The 22,325-nt window shown below is 42.8% G+C and overlaps 1 protein-coding gene across 1 annotated transcript; it reads right to left on the bottom strand.

The window, feature by feature from the left end:
• Nucleotides 1-4,475: 4,475 nt before the first annotated feature.
• Nucleotides 4,476-20,778, bottom strand: ap1m1 (adaptor related protein complex 1 subunit mu 1). The gene is made up of 12 exons (XM_083658929.1): nt 20,633-20,778; nt 19,684-19,840; nt 19,503-19,570; nt 19,252-19,382; nt 18,608-18,755; nt 17,701-17,827; nt 17,118-17,260; nt 16,286-16,357; nt 15,741-15,899; nt 15,284-15,409; nt 5,751-5,826; nt 4,476-5,348 (listed from the first exon to the last, which is right to left on the bottom strand). Exons 1-12 carry the CDS (start codon nt 20,672-20,674, stop codon nt 5,326-5,328), a joined length of 1,272 nt encoding a protein of 423 aa, XP_083515055.1. The 5' UTR covers nt 20,675-20,778; the 3' UTR covers nt 4,476-5,325.
• Nucleotides 20,779-22,325: the final 1,547 nt, after the last annotated feature.

The following is a 22,325-nucleotide window of genomic DNA, read 5'->3' as shown; positions in this document are numbered from 1 at the left end:
ACAGTTCACACAACTTTAACATGACATGCATATATTATACATCAAACTCTTGAGCTACTTCTGCTCTCACTCAGAATGTCAAAATATAAGCGATGTCAGGTATAGTTTTTGAGATATTAACGTTTGTTTGGCACAACTCATACTATTAACTGCCGCGGGGTTCTGCATTTCTGGGTGGCAAGTGACATCACGCTGATTCGTCCTATAGTGATCACTGTTATTATTGTTATAGTGATCAACCACTTATATTGATCAAAAAGCTCGGTCCCGAATCATTCCTATACACATGCTGTTTAAATCTTTTGCTCATCCGCTTATAGTGATCAATTGGACCTGTCCCGAGGTGGTGATCACTATAAGAGGAGTGCACTGTCTATGTGGCGTGACTCTATGATCTATCAGTGGGATTTCTACTTAGTCATTGTAATGTGGCCTACAGTGCATTGTGGAATGGTGTTGTACGTGCTCTACTGTACTTGCTGAGCTGTCAGACTTTGAACTCTGCTGATGAGTCGGTTTCCAAGGCAAAGGCATAACAAAACATTTGTTGCATGCGACTTCTGAGTGGGAAGTAAATATGGCGACGGTGCCAAACGCTTACCCGACTGTGCACTTTGACCCAGTGACACTGCAAGTTAATGACCCAATGTGATGGGTCTCGTGCACCGGCCATATGACCTAGTGTCACGCACGGTACTGCGCTTGGACTTGATGACTCAGACTTGCTTGAACATTCATGCATTCGGACTCGGAAGTTGGGACTCGGACTTGTTCATTGATGAAGACCCTAATAATTTGCCATGAGATATTGATTTCTACGGTGACATTCTCCAATTCCGTGCAAGGGCAGGCACGTGTGTTCCACCTACATGTGGATTCACGCTCATGTTCAACAACTCCAGACTCTGACTTGGACTCAGACACAGGGAAATGGGGACTCAACTCAGATTCTTCTTTGGTGACGTGGACTCGAACTATGGGGACTCTAGACTCGAGACAGTGACTTGACTACAACGCCGCTCAGTGATGTGTGGGCTCTATAGAGAAGGAAGATTACGGTGGGTTTCTCAAGGCCGGCTAAGTTGAGCACTCAGCTATAATGCTCTTTAAACCAATATTGTTCTAATGTCTACGCTGGAGAATGGAAATGTTCCTGCACTCAAGGAATACCCTGCCGTAAAAGCCGGCACAGGCCACACACCGAGCCTCAGTCTGCCAGTGTTTTTCTACCGGCTCCACAACTCTTTCAGGTTTCCGTGGGAGGATATCTCTCGCATTCCGCGGGTTTCACCTACTGTATGGTGAAATACCTTTTCTCCAGTTACCGTCCCAAAGTGACTCATCATCAACTGTGTCTTTAACGAGCGAGGGTGAGAGAACACTGGGAGCAGATTGCAGGGGCACTTAGCATGCCTGAGCGAGGAACGACCTGCGCTTTGACGTCACGGCGGGAGCAGAGTTCTGCCGCCGCACGCGAGGGTTTCCCTTGGTTGCTAGGCGCCAGGGTTCCGTGTGTGGATCAACACGGGGTTCCTCGTGGCACACCTGTGTGTGAACTCCACTGCCACGCTGTCACACTCTACTACCTGTTGCTTCATCGCACCGTTGAGTAACCATAGTTATTTTCCATTGACAATAAACTGTTGGCAGGTACGTAGCTGCCCCACGCAATCAGTGACAGTGGAGTAACACTGGCATGACAACCAAATACCCCCGAAGAGGAACAATACATCTTCTATTCTGTTCTACACTGTTCTGTTCCATTCTATTATGTTATGTTCTATTCTATTTCCTGATACTCGAGCAATATCAGAGTCACAAAAGGCCCCATTTATAAAAGGCCCTTGTGCACAAGTATAGAGACACTGCATGAAATAGGCCACGCCCATCACAGGGGAAAGCGCTCCATTGACTCCCATACACCAGCGCCATTTTCCTTGAATTAAACATAGCTAAAAGCTGTTGTGTGGTGGGCTGCACAGACAACAAATGTAAAAAATCGCCAATTAAAGTTTGTTTGTACTCCCGAGCAAAACAAGGAAGGAAATGTGGATCTAGCTGGCAAAGAAGTAAGTTGGAGTGTTCAACTTCCGTATATATATTTGTGTGCAATACACCACCATGCACGCGACATAGGAGAACGCCAGGATTGGAGGGGGGGGGGGGGGTTTGTTTCCCCCCCGTTTAATTTGCTCCAACATAATAATGCCGTAGGTTTCAAGTAATATAAATTATAATTTGCTTTTTCACCATTCTTTGAGATGATTGAAAGACAAATATTTATTTCTAAATGAGGCCCGGCATCATTGCGAAAGGTGCTATTAGCTTATTAAATAAGCCTCCACAGTTAAATTAGTCTGAGAATGTATACATTATTTGCGCTAAATATTTGTGAACATAAGAGAGGACACTCAGACCAGGGCTTAGGCTGCAACCTGACCTTCTGTAAGCAACCTCGCAACATGAAATATATGACAAGGCCCTCCTCTGGATCCTCAGAAGTTGAATTTCTTCATGAATGTGACCTTCTCATCATGTGCCAAACACAAATATATTCACATCCTCCGCCAAGTATATCACAGAGGAGAGGCCCCCAGTGAGGCAGAGCCCAGGTCGGCCAGTAAGTGTGTGCTACCAATGGCTGTGCTGTGGGCAGGCATTTTATGACTTGGAATCAGAGGCGTCTAGAATGATGTTTACAGAGGCTGCACTAGCCCCAAAATGAAAAGGAGAGGAGAGAAAATATTTTTTTTTTTATTTATTTTTTTCTCCCCACTTGTCCCCCTGCTGTCCTGGTCGTTGCTCCACCCCCTCTGACGATCTGAGGAGAGTTGTAGACCAGCACAAGCTTCCTCCAATACATGTGCAGCTGCCAGCCGTTTCTTTTCACCTGATAGCGAAGGGTTTCACCGGCAGGACGCGCACGAATGGGGGGGGGGGGGTCACGCTATTCCCCCCAGTTCGCCTCCCCCCCAAACAGGTGCCCTGACCGACCAGAGAAGGCACTAGTGCAGCGACCAGGACACATCCCCTTAAATCCGGCTTCCCACCCGCAGACACGGCCGATTGCGCCTGTATGGATGCCGGACCAAGCCGGAGGTAACACGGGGGGCTCGAACCTGCGACCTTCGCGTTGGTAGGCAGGGAATCTACCGCTGCACTACCCAGACGCCCCTATCCCCAGACATGTGAGGAGGTTGATGTAGACAAGACAGATTCAATCTGGTCTGCGTTGGAGCAGTTACGAAAGCCTCATACCTGTCATTCAGATCATCACTGGATAGGACTTCCCTGCTGACAGGTGCCGAACACAAGAATTCACAGGGAACCACTTCCCACTCACTCAGAGAAAACAGCAGAAAGTCTGTTATTATAACCCTTCTGTTATTATAACCCTTCTCTTAGTATAACCCTTCTGTTAGTATAACCCTGCCAACTTCATCACAAAAGTTTCTGTTGATGCTTTTACTTATATTTATATAGATTTGATCATCAATCGTTGCCTTATTTCAGTTATGCAAGGAAAATGCTGCTTGAACTTGTACTGTAAAGATTGTTGAGTCATATTCACTAAGGAGGGGCAATAATATGAATTCAAAAATGCTTTTGCTGACAAGAACATCGTGACTAAAGAGGAAAAAAAGAGACTGGCAGCTGCAGATAGCCACATAACCCGTGTAACTTACATGTTTTAGGTTTATACTAAACGTGACCATGATAACTATCATGCATTTTTTTTAAAGTCTGAATAGCACAACATTCCTTTTCTGTAAAAGTGAATCATATTGTGTTCCCAGAGACTATACACACCTGTTGCGTGGGTGTTTCAGCAAAACAGGTGCTGTTTGGGGGAAGGACTCTGCAAAGAAAACAAAATAAGCAAATATATTTCTTGCTGAAGTGCCAAGAGATAGAATCAAACCGGGACATATCAGAACATGCTTGGCATTTCAGGTCATGGTGACATCTAGACATACAACCTGCAGCACCTGCTTTTAGTGAGTCACGAGAATTTAAGAGTATCACAATCCCCTTACAAGACAAACTTGCGGAATGACCTCATGCGGGACCACTGCCGTCTGGCTTGACACGGACAATAGCAGGTCTGTGTCGGGCCATCCTACGGAGCCCGCGAGAATGTGTGCGACCGTTGACCACAGCTTGAGTCACATCCTCCCCTGCGTGTTTACGGAGCAGCCTATGATATCACAGGCCCTGGATATTAAGAGTCGCACTGTTGAAAAGACCTCCAGGATTGTGTGGAAAGAACCATCCAGGGATAGCTAGAAGCACAGGCCTGATACAGGAAACCCCCTCCTCTCTCTCGCTGCGCAGCTTTTCCCCCCCATTCAGCACTCCTCTGTGGGACAGGTGCCTGCTGCGGATGACGCCATGACAGCTCCGTGTGATTTCTCCACGCGACTGACACACTCGCATGACATCAAATTATGAAATGACGCAAGGAGCCCATGGAGTAATTTTCTCTAAATAGATATTTAATGATTTAAAACAGTATGGTCACACACGGGGAGGGGGAAACGGGTGCCCGGGTGGAAAGAGGGATTCTCAACTGGCATTCTGTTTACTGCACAAGTTCAACGGAGCGTGCAAAACACTTTTGGTGAGCTGAATGTCAGGCAGTCGAAATGACTCAAATAAAAAAAATCACATTGGCCAAGCAGGAAGGCATTGCCCTGGCATTCATTAAGCGCTATACATTATGCATGGGCTGATATCAAGGAGGTGATCATACAAAAGAGAAAACATTGGTTTAATTTACAGTGATCTAAATTAACACTGAATTTAAATTCATTAACATATATACCAAATATATACAGATAATCAACAAATACTGTAAGAGACAAGACAAAACAAAACAAAACACTGTTTCATATAAAAAAGGAAAGTCATACTTAAAGATTGACCACTGAATGTGTTATTGACCTGCGTGGAGTCGTGCATGTGATTACAGTAACTTGTGAAATCACCATTGTAACATCTGCTTTCAAACAAAGTGACCCATTGCGACAGTCGTACAGACAGCACATCCTGTACAACTCTGAACCAAAAAGTTTGGATGTAAACATTACTACAGGACACTATCCTTTGCTTCCATCGGTCTCTCTCATATCAGGAGCTACACAGTAGTACGTCGTCATAATCGCTTCAAAACCTTGCTTGCATTGATTAGAAATGAACATGACTAAAAAATAAAAAATAAAGATACTGACGGTCATGTGACTGACACCTGCCATTGACAGCACATTAGTGAGTCAACTCCGCCCCCTCTAGTTTCCACCTGCCTCCTGCCGGCTGAAGCCACGCCTACTGGGTCCGGAGCTGGTAATCTGAGGAGGAAATGGACAAGACTTAATCAAATGGACAAAAGAAAAGAAGAGAAATCAACTGGAAGCAGCTGATGCTTTCTTTCCACCCAGAATGAATGGAATACAAAGGAAATGAGATGAGGATGTTTAGCAATTAGTGGCAACATTAGCAAAAGACCAACATGTGCAACCTCGGCAATCTCAGTATGAAGATCAGGGAAGCTTGAAAAAAATAAAGTTTACTTTCTCATATTTCACAGGACATTGCCACATTGCCTCTTGTTCTACAGTGTATCCCCTTTTCATAGAACTGCAGCAGTTCTAGTTTTGTTCCCACCACATTGCACTGCATTGCCCAACTGTTGCCCAATGCCTGACCATATGGGCAGTGGCACAAGTGAACTCGGTGAACTCTTCACCTACCGCCGTTCTGGGTGATGTAGCGCACCCATGGCAAGGCCTGGTAACCACTCTTCTCAATGATCTTCAGGTAGCGCACCTGCAAAGGAAAAGCAACGCCAAATGATTAGTATGAAAAAAACACCAAAGACAAAAAGAAAAGTTTTCATAAATACCATCTTGGAAGTAATTTGCGAGTAACTGGTAACCAATCATTTCTAACTTTACTATTGAATATTCTTTGCTATGAGGAAGCTATTTTCAAATTTACACCAATGCAGAGAATGAGGGAAGTGACTATCAACTTTCGAGGGTTCTACCAACACAGTCATCATTTATTTTGCACCTCGGTAAATTACAGAAGAAATACAGAATATATGCAATTTAAAAAGCACAGTCAGGCTCAATTAGTTTGGCCCATCAAGAACTCCTACTATGTGAATGCATAAACAGGAGCAGCTACCCTACGCATGTGAACTGAGAACTGAGTTGTGTCACTTGTGTGTACGTTGTAGTGAGAGTAGTGGTGTTGATGAGGAAGTAGTATGAGTCACAGCGAGAAGCGGGAAGCGGCTCCCACAGAACACCAAGTCTCTGCCTTCAAGGGACACACGGTGTTCATTTAAATAACTGTACTCTTAGGGCAAGAGATTTTTTTTGTACATGTCAGCGTTATCTAGATACAACTTTCACAAGCCATTAACTGTTATTTCACCAGACTAGTGTTGCCACACAGCAGAAATTCGAGAAAACACTCCAGAAATACACCGCCATCCCGACACTGGGCAGGATTACACATCCAATTTCCCACTTAAGTGTGAGTTTATTTAGTCGCTTAGATTTAAGGCGCCGTTACCTTTTTTTTGGTATTGCAACAATCCGTTCAGATTTCCCAATCATTTGTTTATAAATACTAATGACCATTTTTGTGAATAATCATTTCTATCACAGCATCATTCAGCCAGACTGAAATGGAGAATGTACGGTAGTTCGGTGCGGTGTGTGTGTCGTTGACTCGTTTCATCTTGTGGCAGCAGTAAGGATCTCGAGTCAGTCATTGTGCTACTGTGCAAATCAGAAAGGACATACATCTTTCATGCGTCTATGCGCTTCAACAGTAATAACAGACAGTCCTTTCATGCGAGAAAAGTTGAAAGAGCTCGAGAGAAACGGCAACTCAAAGCACATTTAAAACCAGAGTAGTCGCAATGCAAACACGTACCCAGACTACCCACGCAATCCTTTTCATTCAAAAAAAATGATAACAAAAAAAGTAGACAGAAGCGTGTTCACACAGTGAGCGGGAGATGAGAGTGCGGCGGGCGGCCATTTTAAGGTCAACACTGACCATCTCCTCTCTGGTAGATTGATGGCCCGCTGTGTCTCCATAATTCCTGTTCCCAGCCGGAGCGGGACAGACAAGGCAGGAATTTGGGGCTTCTGGCGAGGCCTCGCTAGCGGCCGCCTTGTTATTACCTTCCGCTACACAGTGAGGTCACAGCGAGAGAGCGCCGCCCGCCGCCCGCCGCCCGCCAGACACATGATGACAAACACACAGGCCAGTCTGCAGGCACAGAGTCTGCAGGCACAGCACTTCTCCTTGAACGCCGCCGGCCAAACGTGCAGTCGGCCTGACCGTGGGTCCGGAGTCAGCAAAACGGCATCAAAAGCTGTCCTCCGCAAAATATCATTATGGGTTGTAAGTTGAGAAGGGAAAATGAGGATGATCGTTGTATCTAGCCTACTAAGTACAGACTACATGTGTGGCCTGGGTTTATCAGGCTGGTAGCTGCTAAGGCCCAAAAAGCATCTGCAGACTCGTTTGGATTCTCCCTACAGCACCTAAGGCAGCGGTTCTCAACGTGGGGTCCGGGGAACCACCTGGGGGGTCCTTGAGGGGGTTGCAGGGGGTCCGCAGCAAATTTGTGAGTCGTTAAACTTCACCATTATTTAATTTACAATAAGTTAAAACAATTACCGGTAGAGAATGTAGGAGAATGACTGCTTTGATCATAGTTTCACTGTTATCCCTCTATCTGCAGTACAGCTAGTCATGGAATTCTGAACAAAATCATAGCTAAGAATAAAGACAATTTCAGATGTGGCTGCAAGAGACTAAAGGTGCGTTCACACCGAGATATTTATTTTTCGCTCTGTCGCTTGATTCAACCCTTTGGAATCGCTCTGTCGCTCTGTTTAAATCGCTCATCAACAGGCACAGGAATTGACGGACATGTGGGGGCTGTAACGTTACGCAATGTCATGATATTTGTCCACTACGAGCCACCGTCATTGTTTACAAGCTAAAGCCTATCAGCGTGCTCCTAATGCGAGCTCCATACCGGTAGGACGTGTGATCCAAAGCCAGTGTGATCCTTGACTCGCTCTCACACGGCAGCCAATCAGCGTTGAACAGCGAGCGACTGATGCCAGCGTATTTTCGCTCGAGTTGGGATATTTCATCTCGGGCGACGAGCTAATTTTCTCCCTATCGCTCTGTCTCTGCCGCTCGGACGCCCAGAGATTTTTCTCCCAGGCGAATATACGCTCAATCGCTCGTTTGCATTGACTTTGTATGTAAACTCGACGCCAGCTAAAAACTTTAATAGGTCGGTGTGAACGCACCTTAAATGTCATCAAATGGGGGGTCTGTCGCCCTAATGTGGACTAAATTAGGCGCTCTTGATATGAAAAAGGTTGAGATCCACTGACCTAAGGAACAAGAATTGAACATTAAACGTATGAACTAAAAGCTCTCTTCTTATCGCCACACGGCCAAAGGTTCACGTTTACTGGCCAACATCCACCTCTAGTTAACTTGCTAAGGGGTAGTTACTTGCATCACGCATGCTTCATAAGTGTGCACCCCTACACTTAGTGGTGGAGTTAAGAGGAACTTTCTCATGCTTTGATATTTGCATGTGTCTAATTAAACTGCACAGCATCTTCTCACACGTAGAGAGTGGTGTTACTGGCTGCATTAGCGGCTGAGACCCTGTCTGCTGTCGCCCTGTAATAAGGGGAAGGCCACTGGCGCTCCAACACGGGTTCGATGGGAATGTGCTCCTTATGAGACCGCAAGTGCACTCAAGGGCTATTGCGAACATCTAGAAGTGTTTTGGAGCGTTTGGGTGCTGCGAAATAGGGATGGGAATCACCAGATGCCCCACGATACGATATTATCATGATACTTGAGCCACGATACGATAGTATTGCGAATCGCGATATAATTGTGGTATGCTAGTATTGCGATATATTGAGTATATGTCCCAAAAGGAAAAAACTTGATCATCTGTTTTATCTGACGAGATAAAGTTTCCAGTCTGTTCATCTCACTTCAATCATTTTTACAACAGCAAAATGGGATTGTCAAACAGACAGACTGACCAACACTGTCATAAAAACCACTTGACAATTTATATGATAAAATTATCACAATACTTGGCATTCGTGCGATATGATATATTGCCACAAGAAATTTCACAATACTACGCTGTATCGATTCCCCAGTGCCACCCCTAGTGCCAAATAGTTAAAGGAGGACACTTTTTTTGTGCACATTTGGGCTCCAAATGTGCATGTATAGATCTAACATGTAACATTATTTTAGGTAAATGGTTATAGATTCTTAAATGTACTGCAAGTGGAAAAACAATACTTCCATTATCTTTCTTACATCCCATCGAACAATAACCTCCAAGTCAATTTTCTAATGAATGTTTACAATGAAAAAGGTAAACATTTAAAATCCAGTTCAGAGCTTACGATTTGACATTCCTTTTTGCAATAAGATAATGTCAAGGCCATTTGGATAAAGGATTTTTTTTTATAATTATCTTTTCAGATTTTACCCCCATTTTCTCCCCAATTGTACTTGGCCAATTCCCCCTGCTGCCCCCGTCGCTACCCCCTCTGCCGATCTGGGGAGAGCCATAGACACAGACATTCTTCCTCCGATACATGTGCAGTAGCCAGCCGCTTCTTTTCACCTGATGGTTGGCGGGGAGCTTCACCGGCAGGCCGTACCACGTGGGAGGTTCACGCTATTCTCACCAGTTGCCTTCCGCTCTGAACAGGCGCCCTGACGGACCAGAGGAGGCGCTAGTGCAGCGACCAGGACACATACAGTACCCTCATTTTGGGTTTCCCACCCGCAGACACAGCCAATCATGCCTGTATGGACGCTCGACCAAGCCGGAGGTAACACGGGGACGCGAACCTGCGACCCTCGTGTTGGTAGGCAGGGAATCTACCGCTACACTACCCGGATGCCGCGGATAAAGGAGTTTGGCCTTTAAGACATTTGTTGGCAGGCTGTATCTCATGGATACGCAACGCAACTCCACACCTGCCCGTGTCCATGGACCATGACGTACTGCACTTGCTCTTATATGAGCATCTGCTCATTTAAGGATTGGCAAACATCTGAAGGAAGGAAGGGAAAGCAGATCATTTTGTTCAGCTGGCCAATTACCTTGGAAAATGACAAGCATTTTTATACGGCCAAAACCACCCCAATTACAAGTATCATATATTTCAATTTGTGCTGCTTGTTTCCGAGTGGGCTGCATAATGTCCATACAACTTAATAATGTTTCATTGACTTTTATAGGAAATGTACAGTTGCTGGAAAATATGACCTCCTAAGATCTTCTAAATGGGAGTCATGCAGAAACTGGTATTAAAAGTTATGACGTTAATGGCAGCAGAGAGGCACCCAGCTGTGAGAATAAAATGAGTCAACTATAAAGTTGATGAAAGAGCTTAGAAATTGCTGGATGTCTTTATAGTGTTTCAATTTGGAGGATTATAATTTTAGTGGTTTTTACCTTTATAGGTATTCGTGAATGGTGAGACGCCAAATGTGGCTGCTCTGGGGAGCCATAGCCGGCACCACTCTTACTCTCGTCTTGCTAAAAAAAATCACTTGTCTAACTCATATACAAACAAGGAAAACTGTAGACCTGGGTAATATTTAATTCTGCATCCGTTTTCAGATAGTAATTTTGCCGTCTGCAATTATTGATAGTGAAAGTTGAAAAAGCCTTGAATGTCGTGGTGAGAATGGAAACCCAGGGGAGGTCGACTGCTTCTCTGAAGGTGAGCATGCTACAATGTGAAAATGTACCAAAGTGAAATATTAATTTAGGGTTAGGGTTAAACACATGGTGGTCTAGTGAGGCTAGGTTAGGGTGAAAGACCTGTGTTGAGTTTTCCCCCCTGAATGTTATTATTACTGCTCTGCTGTGTGCATAAAGCTATGCGACCCATCATTTCTAAGTCAGCAAAGTCCTTTTCATTTTACGAACCAACCTCAGGCCTGGAATTAAGTCATTTTTAGGGCAAGGCCACTTTGCCCTTGGATAAATACAAACTTATTGGGGGAGCGTGGCCAAAACGTAGCGCACCAAGGCCAAAACCAGTGGTTATTAAAATGCCATTGGTTATTACCGTAAATTCCGGACTATAAGCCGCGGCTTTTTTCCCGTTTTTTGGGCTTTTTTGGCCCCTGCGGCTTATATAACGGTGCGGCTTATCTATGGATTTTTTCCAAAAAAAAAAAAAAAAAATCTCTCTTTTTTAGCACTCTTTCTAACTATAAATCCACTTCTGTTTTAATTTCCTCTCTTGCCCTCTTTTCACCACACCGCGGACACTGTGTGCACTGTAAAAAACAACACAGGTGGTGTTGTGTTATGTTGTTTTGTTGAAATGTTAATAAATGGGAGCTTCCTCAAACAGCCATCTCTTTCCCGACAATCCCCTCTGTGCATGAACCCTTACATATGGTAATTAAACATTAAAACACAATAAAAAAAATAAAAAAAATAAAAATAAAAATACCATTAAAACACCCGCGGCTTATAGTCCGGTGCGGCTTATATATGAAAAAAACAGTCAACTTTGCAGGTGCGGCTTATACACCGGTGCGCCTTATAGTCCGGAATTTACGGTAATGTTAATTAAATGTAATCTTTCCTAAAAAAAAATAATATCCTAAAAATAGAAATTAAGTGCTGCAGTGTGATACATAAAATGGCTTAGGGGACATTCACACCAAAAGCGTTTTTTTCAGTCAGAACGCTATGAAAATCATGTTGAGAGCGCTTCCATTGTGCACAAAACAGCGCACGGAGCATTTTTTTTGCGCTCCGTTTGTTTTCCCCTGCAGTCGTGTGCAGTACAGATCAGAACACAACGACCACAAGGACGGTAGCCAGCTAGGTTTGTCTGTTTGATGTTGTTCACTGTCAACACGAAAGCCAGATTATTGCCAATTCTGGCAGCAGCAGAGGTTGAAAATCCCTCGGGAGGAGAAAAGGTAGGAGGAGTGAAAAAGACGAGGAGGGCGCTTTTCCTCTAATGTTCAACTTTTTCCAGCTTTAAAACACCCACAGCGCTCCTCCAAAAAGACGAGACGCCACCAGCGTTTAAACGCCAGGTGCGTTCATTAAAAGAGGAGCACGTCTAGCGCGTCCTTACATAGAGAATGAATTGCAGAAAGACGCTGTCAACTCCAAAAAACACTTTTGGTCTGAATGGCCCCTTAGACTGCAAAGTTACCGTAGTTACATGTCCAGTAACATGATAACGTAAGTGTAACCCAGGTTATTTTCTGTAGCTACAAATTACAGATGTCCGCTAAATGCCTCGCAGTGTCTGCCTATACAGACACTACAATTTACCAATGTTCCTTGCGGGGGCTGGAGAAATCTCTCACTACTGTTGATGTCCAGCGTGACGACAGAGACACTGGGAAATGAGTTTTAAATGAGGAAATCCACAACTTTATTTTAAGGGCATAACAGCCAGTTGAAAACAGGGCATGCCCAACTGGCCTTGTGGCTAGTTAATTTTAGAAGGGGCATTACGGACACACTCCGGGGCATCCACAGCACTGACCTTTTGACCTTGGTATAACTCCTCCCATGTAACCTTCTTCTTCTCAGGCAAAACTGTGACACTGTAACTGAGAAGCAGCATTTCCCAGCCAAGTTGCATTTAGTAGCATGGTACCTTCGGTGGGACTATCATTACAAATGCATGCACCGCTGAGCTTTATTCAGATCCACAGAAGGTCATTTAAACTCTTGTCAAAATCCCAAGGTTTCCAAAGACACCAAACATGTCATGCTAAACAAACAGGGAAATGTGTATAAAATGATGCAAAAGACATCTAGATTTTTTTTTCTTTTTTTGTAACAGCGCAGCCATAAAACAGCATCTTGGGTTTGAATATTTCACTCAATATAAGCAGCTATAGCTTCAATGAACAAGGAGGTACAAAATATGGATGTGACACTGAGGCACTGTATGGGAGGGGTCGAGGAGGGGGTCTGACTTTTAAGCTACGGTACTTAAAAATAAATCATTTATATGGGGAAATCAGGGTGCAAGGGATTAAATCAAAAGCGCTCAGCAGGAAAATTGTGTTGAAACTGATCATTTAATCACCTATGTTGTGTATCCTACTACCAGTCAGTTAACGAGTACTTCCTGCAACTTTACAACATCTGGCATACAGTAAGCATCACCTTACCTAACCTACAGTATGTGAATGTAAAGTAGCTTACCTTTAGATCATAATAACAGAGTCATGCAATGTCAAATGGGCTGTGGATAGTGTCAAACAGATGTGTAATTATGGAAATGTACCTGTGTTAAACATCAGTATTTTCCTTTAGGGTAATAATTTGATTTTTAAACAAAGTTTCTATTTTTCTTTCCTTACATCAAACATACATGGGGAAACTTAGTTCTTGTGTTACTGTGGCGCTCATGGTGCTGCACATACTGTATTATAATCACAGGACAAGTGTGAGGGAATACAACTTACAGTATGCCATCTGTGTAAATGTGTGGTCAGCAACCATTTTCATTCAAACGTGAAGAAAAACATTGGGGGTCTAGCATTTCTCTGTTTCCTGGGAATCAGAATCAAAACCTAAGGGATCTACCAACAGTCAGAGCAGTATACTACTAATGTGTCATTTAGAAGACATTTTCCATTACTGTGATGCAGACAGGGAGCAAAGTCCGAGATACTGACCAGTTTCTTCAACAGTAGGAATTCTCTCTAAAAATGACTCTCTGTTTTCATTTTCTTTTTTGCAAAGAAGGGTCTCCAGACATGCACTGTTAACATTGCTGCCCTACTGCCCCCTCTGGCCAACAGCGGGACAAATTTGAAGCACTGAAAATCCAGTTTCTGCTGTGCATAAGTGGAGACAGGTGATCAACAGATGATCAACAGTGCTACCATGAGTTCTAAATCCAGGATGACAGCCAAACAACTGTGAAACCACACATTATCTGGACTATATAATTTTACAAACATCTTTGAAGACTTGCATGCATGTGCGTCCGACTTAAGTCAAATAGTATGCACAAATAAATTGCAGCATTTGTTTGAACCTGCTCAGACTGCTACCAGATGGGGAAGGGTGTTCTATATAGGAACAGAACATTTTGACTGCTAAAAGTCAGTGTGCTAAACTTTTCAACTGATCCAACAACTTATCAGGACTTACCTCCAGAAGATTTATCCTGATAGTACGTATATCTAATTTCCCCATGGGGAACATTCACGTATCATCTTATTTTATTCCCAGCCATGTGTAAGCAGGTTAGAGCAACTTATGGAACGGACACACTACATGACGGCTGTCAGTCATCAGTCGCTGTTCTGCTCAGATTACGCAACTTGCTGTCTTGTAAAGAGAGGGGTGTCTTGAAGTGGTTGTGGTTTTCACACTATATGATATGTATATATATATATATATATATGTATGTATATATATACTATATTTCACACTATATGACTGAGCAGCGACAGGGGATCACACATTACATGATATTTCACAAGGAGTTTCCCCGACGAGTCCACAAACGCACTCTCACACAGGTCTGCTCCAGGCTTTATTTCTAAAGACGCACGCTCGCACAACATATGGGGCAATTCTACACAACTGGTTGAAAGTCAGAGTTATTAAGTTTACTGCTACCTCAAATATTATTTTGGGTTTCAATAGATAATAGAATGATCTTAGTAAACATCTAAGATTTGGATACTTACTTAAATGCTTTTATTTTTTTGGCTGTGGGACAGCAGTTTGCACCAAACCGGTAGAATGACCCATAACACTTTCTCCATCTTTGCTCCTCAGACCACTTGCCTTGCCCTGGCTGTGTCTGCCTCACCCTGTGCCTTGCACTCTCATTGGCTGAAACACGTTGATGGCTCTCACGACACAACTAGATATTAGCCTGCTAGAATAGATATCAGTTTGATTGATCTGTGCACTCGGGGAGCTCCCTGGTCACGTCTGTGGACAGTTCATACTGAACAAGCGAGCACCGATTTGCGAGTGCCGAGCTAATGCCGATTTCCCTCGGATATGAAGGGGGTGGATGTTGCCAAAGCTCCAAAAACTGACGTGGAGGGCTCGCAGCGTGAACTTGCCATTATTTGCAAATACCGGTACTGTTTGACACAGGCCACTTGTGTGTGTGTGTGTGTTTGTGTGTGTGTGTGTGTGTGTGTGCGGGGGACAGACCTGGATCCCTGAGGTGGTGAAGTACGGGATCTCAAACTTGACACTGATAGGCGGCTTCCCCTCCTTGTCTTCAGCCTCTACACTGGGCAGGCCAAAGTGGGCCCGCATCAAATACTCCTTTCCACCCTGTTAAAAGTCACAGCACAAATACATATACAGTACAAAGTCAGAAATCTACAGAAATGTGTTGCGCGACCTTAGGGATACCCTGAGATTCTGGGTTTTAGGTGCCCCTCAGTAGTGTTTAGTTAGTAGTAGGTTTTAGAGGGAAACACTAACAATTCAACAAAAAAAAACATTTTAAGGAAACTGTAGGACAAATGCAGAAACAGTTTTACCCCACAACATGGCTGGTGAAAATTAAGAAACTACAAGTGAAACTCTTAAAAGGTACTTTCAAAGCCAAACATATTTTTTGAAACCATCTGTATGATAATCAGTCATCACTTCTGCTCACAGGGAAGGACTTGATAGACCAGACGATCTCGCTGTTCTCCGGCACCCACTTTACACTGCCCACTGTGGTCTTGAATTTGGGTGAGTCGGCGTCCGTTGGCACAGGAATGTGGATCTCTACATTGTTGGCTGTGGAACGCCTTTTGAACTGACTCTTCGCCTGAGACGGGAAAACAAGCAGGTCAAGTTTAACATGAGCTCCTACCAAAACAGTAAACTGAATGAACCAGACCAGTGTCAAAATAGGATTTGCAAGAAATTCCTAGCATTGGTTTCAATCTCCGTGCAGTATCGGTTTTGGCCAGATTGGACAATAAGATTCACACCATAAAGTTTACACAATCTCAGGAGAGTCTTTGATTCTATTCAGTATACATTGCTGTGATTGACACTTGCCTTCACCCTGTCTGAATTGTAGTAAACTATTTTACTACTACTACTCTAAGCAGGTTAAAATGACCTCTTAGAATTAGAGTTAAGGCATGATTATGATATTGCCGTAAATTACATGGCAAAACCAATCTACAAGATGACGATGTGACCAACCTTGATCATGTACTCGATTCGACTGTGGGAGTGCTTCTCAATAACAGACTCAATCCAGATCAAGGGCTTCACCTGAGACATAAGAAACAGAAGGATTTTATGCACAAGCAAATCAGTGTTCACCCAGCATCTGTTACACATACTCAATTGACATTAACATGTGACACAGTCACCCCCTAGTGGATAACAGATGTTATTACGGTTAACAGGAGACGCACTTGTCAAGGGCTGGTACTGTAAAAATAAATAAATAAATAAATAAAATGCCAAGATTTTCTTTTACTTGCCAAAATAATTAAATGTACAGTTTCCATAGAAATATATTACTCTAAGCATTTTTTATTCCATTTCATGTATAAAACTGGGTACTATGTGTTCACATCCACTTATACAATGGCGATAATTCATCATCATCATCATCATCATAAAGTGCAACACAATTGAAGCTACAAGAGAGCATTTTGAAGTAGACCTTGAACACACATTCTGTTTAAGTTAAAACATTTCACATATTGATACTGATATTAATCCTCAACTAACTTTAGGCTAGTTAAGTTATCCATCCAGATAGAGGAGACACTTCGAGTCAATTGGTTGGAGAAAGTGTACGTTGGCCAGAAGGGACAAAGATTGAGAACAGGAAAAGAGCAAAGACTGTATTATATAACCAAAATATTCAACTGTTATCATCTCAAAAAGTTACTTATTGATTTATCCACCAAAGACAATTTTACCGGCATTTGGCAGGTGTTCATTTCAGGTGTCTCTAACCAGCAGGCCATCCTGCTGCAGCCCACAGAGGGGGCCTATGCTGCTGACCCACAGTACTCACATGAGTGTTGAGGCGGTAAGACATGAGCTCAAACTCTCCATCTGGAGGGATGAAGGAGATGGTGCGGTCGTTCTCAAAGCGAGACAGACGGACACACTGGTGGAACTTGACGTCCTCCAGCTCTACCGATTTACTCTTCCCTCCTGCAGAGAGCATACAGGACAGACAATTCAGACCAAACCAAGAGGTGTGTGGCTGCATTGTATTAGCTGGTCCAGATGAATCCTAGGTCACATAGTATTTGCAAATATTTTTTTATTAATTTTTTTTTATAATAATAAATCCGAATGGGGCACCAGATGGATGTGATTTGTGACACAACACAGTGAGTGAAAGGAAAGACTATTTCAGAGTCACTTTTTGTGAATGGCAACTTATTACAATCTCACTGTAATGCAAAGTATTGATTCTTGTTGTGCATGTGTCTCTTCCTTTTTTCTACATGAAAGTTATTTTCTATACTCATGTTATAGCCAATCACTGGAGACCTTTATGTACCCTGTTTAGGTATGCAATGGTATTAACAAATAATTTGTAAATACAGTTTGACTCAGGTCTGTTCAAACAATGTAAGAGAACTCACGTCCAGTGTTTTCAAACAGAACCTTGTCATTTAGACCCAGTCGTAACTCAGGCATTCCAGACAGGAAGACACGCATCTTAATGGAGCCGACGATCTCACTGCGTAAAACATTACCATTGGCACTAACCTGAAACAGAGACACAGAGTAAAAAGTGTCAAAGACAGAGAGACGGGGACAGATGCTAGTGTTGTCACAATACCAATATTTTGCCCTGTGATCCTATACCAGCCAAAGTATCATGATACCGGGTAATATCGCGATACCAGAGAAATGTATATATTTTTGGTTTTATGAATGTGCAATGTATTTACCTACACAAGTTATATGTGTTTTGTATGTAGTTAGCTACTATGTATAAACAGAGATATTAGGGACTTAGTGGGAACAAAATGAGGATTTAACATACATAGATTAATACAGTATCAGTGGACTTATGACCTATACTGTAGCCAGCCATAAAGGGGGCGATCAAGATGTTCTCGCTTCACTTTTGGGGCGCTGTCATGACGTCCATATTCAATGGTTGATTGAAAAGTATCTATCAAGTTTCTCTTTACCATTAGAACACATGCGAGTTTGGAGAAATTGTGGGATTTTATCTAGGTATGTATGTAGGTACCCTGATTACACGGTACTGACACTAGTAGCATATTCCACGGTAGAAGTGTTGTATAAAGCAGCTGGTGTAGTAGGCAATGGCATCGTTTGGCAGCGGTATAGCGTGCAACACTAACAGATGCATGAAAAGAAAGTGTCTGCTAACTACTCAATGAAAGCATTTGCTCATACAGCACACACAGCAAGACCACTGAGCTTGTGATGTGATGCACACAGGGTGGAAGTTTACAAAAACACAGTCTGGCATCTCTCGAGCAACAGAGGGCTTCTAAAATGAGCAGTTCCTACCAGGAGGTTGACTGACTCGATGACGTCCAGGAAGACCTCGTTCTTCCTGTACTTGATGCCCTCTGACCTCCAGGAGACAGCGTTGGTGACTGTGGCAGGGGGACGCGGGGCTCCAGTGTCCAGCTTGTGTCCCTCCTGGGTGATGTATCTGGAAACGTAAACAAATGTGAGGGGCAGAAGCAGGCAAAAAGGGAAAGGAACTGTCTGGGTCGGCGAGTTTCCAAGAAGCATCAAAGAAGGGACGGAGACTCTCACGATTACTACTACTAGTCTGATTTATAGCTATATTTAAGAGAATATTTGGAGGCATCCAGAGCTTGCTAGATGTCTGCTTTGAACTGTCCTTTTAGAGCCAAACGGTTATTTGTATTAGATGATGGGGAAAGTGAACTCCCTTTGACTTTCTGGCATACAGGAATGACAGAACAAAATAATGAAACAACAATGAAAGATTGTAGAATCTAATGTAGATGCTCCACAACCATCTTGGCTGGCAAACAGTGTTGGTCAAATAACACATTAAAAGTTTGAGGTCAGCCAAAGAGCTACTTTAATGCAGTGTGCTGTGTACTGGTACATAGAAATGAGATTAAACGAAATGTCATGATTATAGATAAATCTAATCAAGATAGTAGGATACCCACTCCTGCAAAATCTTGCTGTCGGTGGTTTGAGGGTAACCAAAGTCCATCAGCTCATCCATCAGCTCGTATATGATGACAAAGTTATCTCTAATGCTCTCTTCCTCCAATTCTTTGAAATACTCTGAAAAAACCTGAGGAGATCAAAAATTGTTTTAGAAACCTGTCCGTCCATCTTTGTCTACATATAGCATATAGTATTTATTGATAGAGTAGTATGTATGGACAAAAACTGGAAATGTATAGAGTCATACCTGGACAATTTTGTACAAGAAGGAGAAAACCAGGGAGACGCTAGCATTTTTCTTGGATGTTGCAACCACTGAGGTGATGTGTGTTAAGAAGCTTAGTTACAAGAGTCGAGGGCTTACGTAGCACAGAACAAAATCATAACAGCATGCATACTGTATCATATGCAGAGATCATTAAGGATACAGTAGAGGTTATTGTGTTTAATCCACATGAAGCGGACTCCTCCGTGGGCCAGAATCGGAGACAGCGTCCCCTCTTCCTCTTTGTCCATCAGAAGGGTCATGAAGTGCTCGATCTCTGACATGTCCACATCTCCTCGGTAGTTGCGGCACACCAGGACCTGAAAGGAACATCAGGCATGGGCAAATATTTAACAATACCTACAGTATGCTACTGGATGTTAGCAACAGCTGTTGTGTTGGAAATTAATGATTACATATTATAATATGTTATATTATATTATATTAAACTGACCTCCCAACTTCATAATAGCTTCCATCAGTTTGATCCTGTTTACTTAGCCCCAATGCACGAGAATAGAATTCCATTGAAAAAAATCTAGGATTTAAATGTTGCCTTGACTAGGCAGAATGATTAAGAAACAGTTGCAGTGTATGTTTTACAATGTAATGCTATGTAATGTTTGCTGATACGCAAGGCACCATTAATAGCAAGATTCTTTAATAGAGTTCAAGTCACTTTCTCTCCTATACATATGGGCTACTGTACTACTAAGATACTGTAGATTCGCGTCAGTAAAATATTTAATTCGTCCTAAAACAAGGTAGATAAACTTTATTCTGGAAATAGGGTTTATAGCTTGTAAGTTTACATAGTGCATTGCAGGTGGGTTTACCCTCCTATTTAGTGAACGTGTCTGTCTCTCGTATAATTTGTTTCCTTGCGTGAGCTACTTTACCCGGTTTGCATGTCACGAGATGAACCTGACTACCTACCCTGTTTAGTTGTAGTGGCTGAAATAAACCTACATGCAAAATCCCAATATTACATACCAATCTATATTAGCCAGGCTGCTGCAGGCCGAGCCACATCATAAGCTGTCAAAGAATGTGATAGCTAGACTGCTAGCTCACGTTAGCTTAGCAACCTAGCGCTAGTCCCGTTATCTTACCTTTCCTTTTAAATCCAAGACATACACCGCACTCGCAGACATCTTGACCTATCTATGCGAGCTTATTAAAAGCTCGTTTTTCAGATTTATTTGACGCTGTTGGACTACAGTTCTTCTTGGTTAAAATCAATCAACACTATCATAATACCGAAATGAGAAGAGACCCTTCCCTTTTTTTGTGTCACACCACACGTAGCCATCTAACTAGCGCCCCCTAGTGCATGGGAGGAAGTACAAAATCCAGAGAGAGACTCTTCTTGCATTGCCACATTGCCACTAGAGGGAGTAAGTGAATAGGGGAAGAGCTTGGGAGTGACGAGTGACTAGTGGTCAAATCCTGCATGCAGCCACACAAACAAAATCAAAATAAATCACCTTTGATCTTTGTAGGAATATCAGTCGAATGTATTTTAAATTAGTGTACATATTATCATGAAAAGAAAGACGCTCATTATCTCCAACAATAAGGTGTTTTGTTTGACATGCATAGATAGACAAAGCATCAGACACAAAGATAATTGTTTTTTTTTTGTCTGAACCTGGAGTACAGTATCACCTTTAATTGAGAGTCAGAGTCATACAACTTACAAGTGTTGAAAAGATAAACATTTGTTCTGTATTGTAACCCACGTCTTCTTCTCGTACAGCCAACATGTGCTCAGAAGCGTCATACACACTTCTTTAGAAGTTCCAGATGCCATTCTTGATCCAAAATAACAAATGGCTTTGACGTCAATTGTTTATTTGTGGATGGTCAAAGCATCATTCCAACTATTGGGTCACACTTCCTCACACTCGCCCCTCCTGGAAAAGGGAGTGGATAAAACTTGACCTGGGTCACCTGGTCTAAAGTCTACTACAGCACAAATACAATACAAGTCTATATTAATTATGGAATCCATATCTTCTTGCCATTATGTGCAGATGTGCAACTAGACATTCAATCTTACACAGACATGGTTCAATGAGCAGCTGGAAATAATTCGTAGTGTTGACAAAGTAGGCTAAATAAACTGTAAAAAGTAGGCCTATTTGCAAATATTAGCAAGTCTTGATGAAACACAGGGAGGAGATAGTGAGTGAAATGTGGGTCACTCTGGCTGGCCACAGTATAGCCTATGTAACAGATTATACTGTATGCATGACACAGATAACATCCCTAAAGGAAGGAATGAGGCAGAGGGTTCACCAGAGAGGAATCAGAGTGAGAGTACGGTATGTGATTGTATGTATGTACAGTACAGTATGTGACCACTTTTCAGAAGAGATGCTACATGCTTCACTGGAGTGTCTGTTCTCATATCCTGTAATACCGGTTTAGCAATGTGCTGATGGTTGCTGGGTAAAATATGAAAAAGTCTTACTGATGATGATGAGGTCATGTCTATAGGATACTGTATGGTGGAGAACTGAGAAGACTTGGACTTGGTTGTGTAATCCAGTGTTTCCCAACCAGGGGTACGTGTACCCCTAGGGGTACTTAAGCAGCTTGCAGGGGGTACTTGGAAAGATTGGGGATTGCAATTTAATTCCAAAAAGAAAGAAAAAAGAAAAATACACATAATTTCAAGTGATGTTCACGCATGTCAAAATTGTGCACAAATCAACTAGCTACAGTAGCAACCATGGATACATGGCTCAAATGTCCAGTTGCTGTCTCTCCAGATTCAGGTTTAGGGGAGCCTCAGCCCGG

Source organism: Poromitra crassiceps (assembly GCF_964638095.1).
Source record: "Poromitra crassiceps genome assembly, chromosome: 23".
In the NCBI taxonomy this organism is placed as follows: domain Eukaryota; kingdom Metazoa; phylum Chordata; class Actinopteri; order Beryciformes; family Melamphaidae; genus Poromitra; species Poromitra crassiceps.
The sequence above is the reverse complement of the archived record's forward strand: the minus strand, read 5'-3'. Positions and strand labels throughout refer to the sequence as shown.

Excerpts from the sequence above, each read along its gene's own strand:
- ap1m1 (XM_083658929.1), bottom strand. The coding sequence starts at position 20,674 with ATGTCTGCGAGTGCGGTGTATGTCTTGGATTTAAAAGGAAAG. Across the intron at positions 19,841-20,632 it reads TCTTGGATTTAAAAGGAAAG|GTCCTGGTGTGCCGCAACTA; the intron begins GTAAGATAACGG and ends TGTTCCTTTCAG. Across the intron at positions 18,756-19,251 it reads GACAGCAAGATTTTGCAGGA|ATACATCACCCAGGAGGGAC; the intron begins GTGGGTATCCTA and ends TTACGTTTCCAG.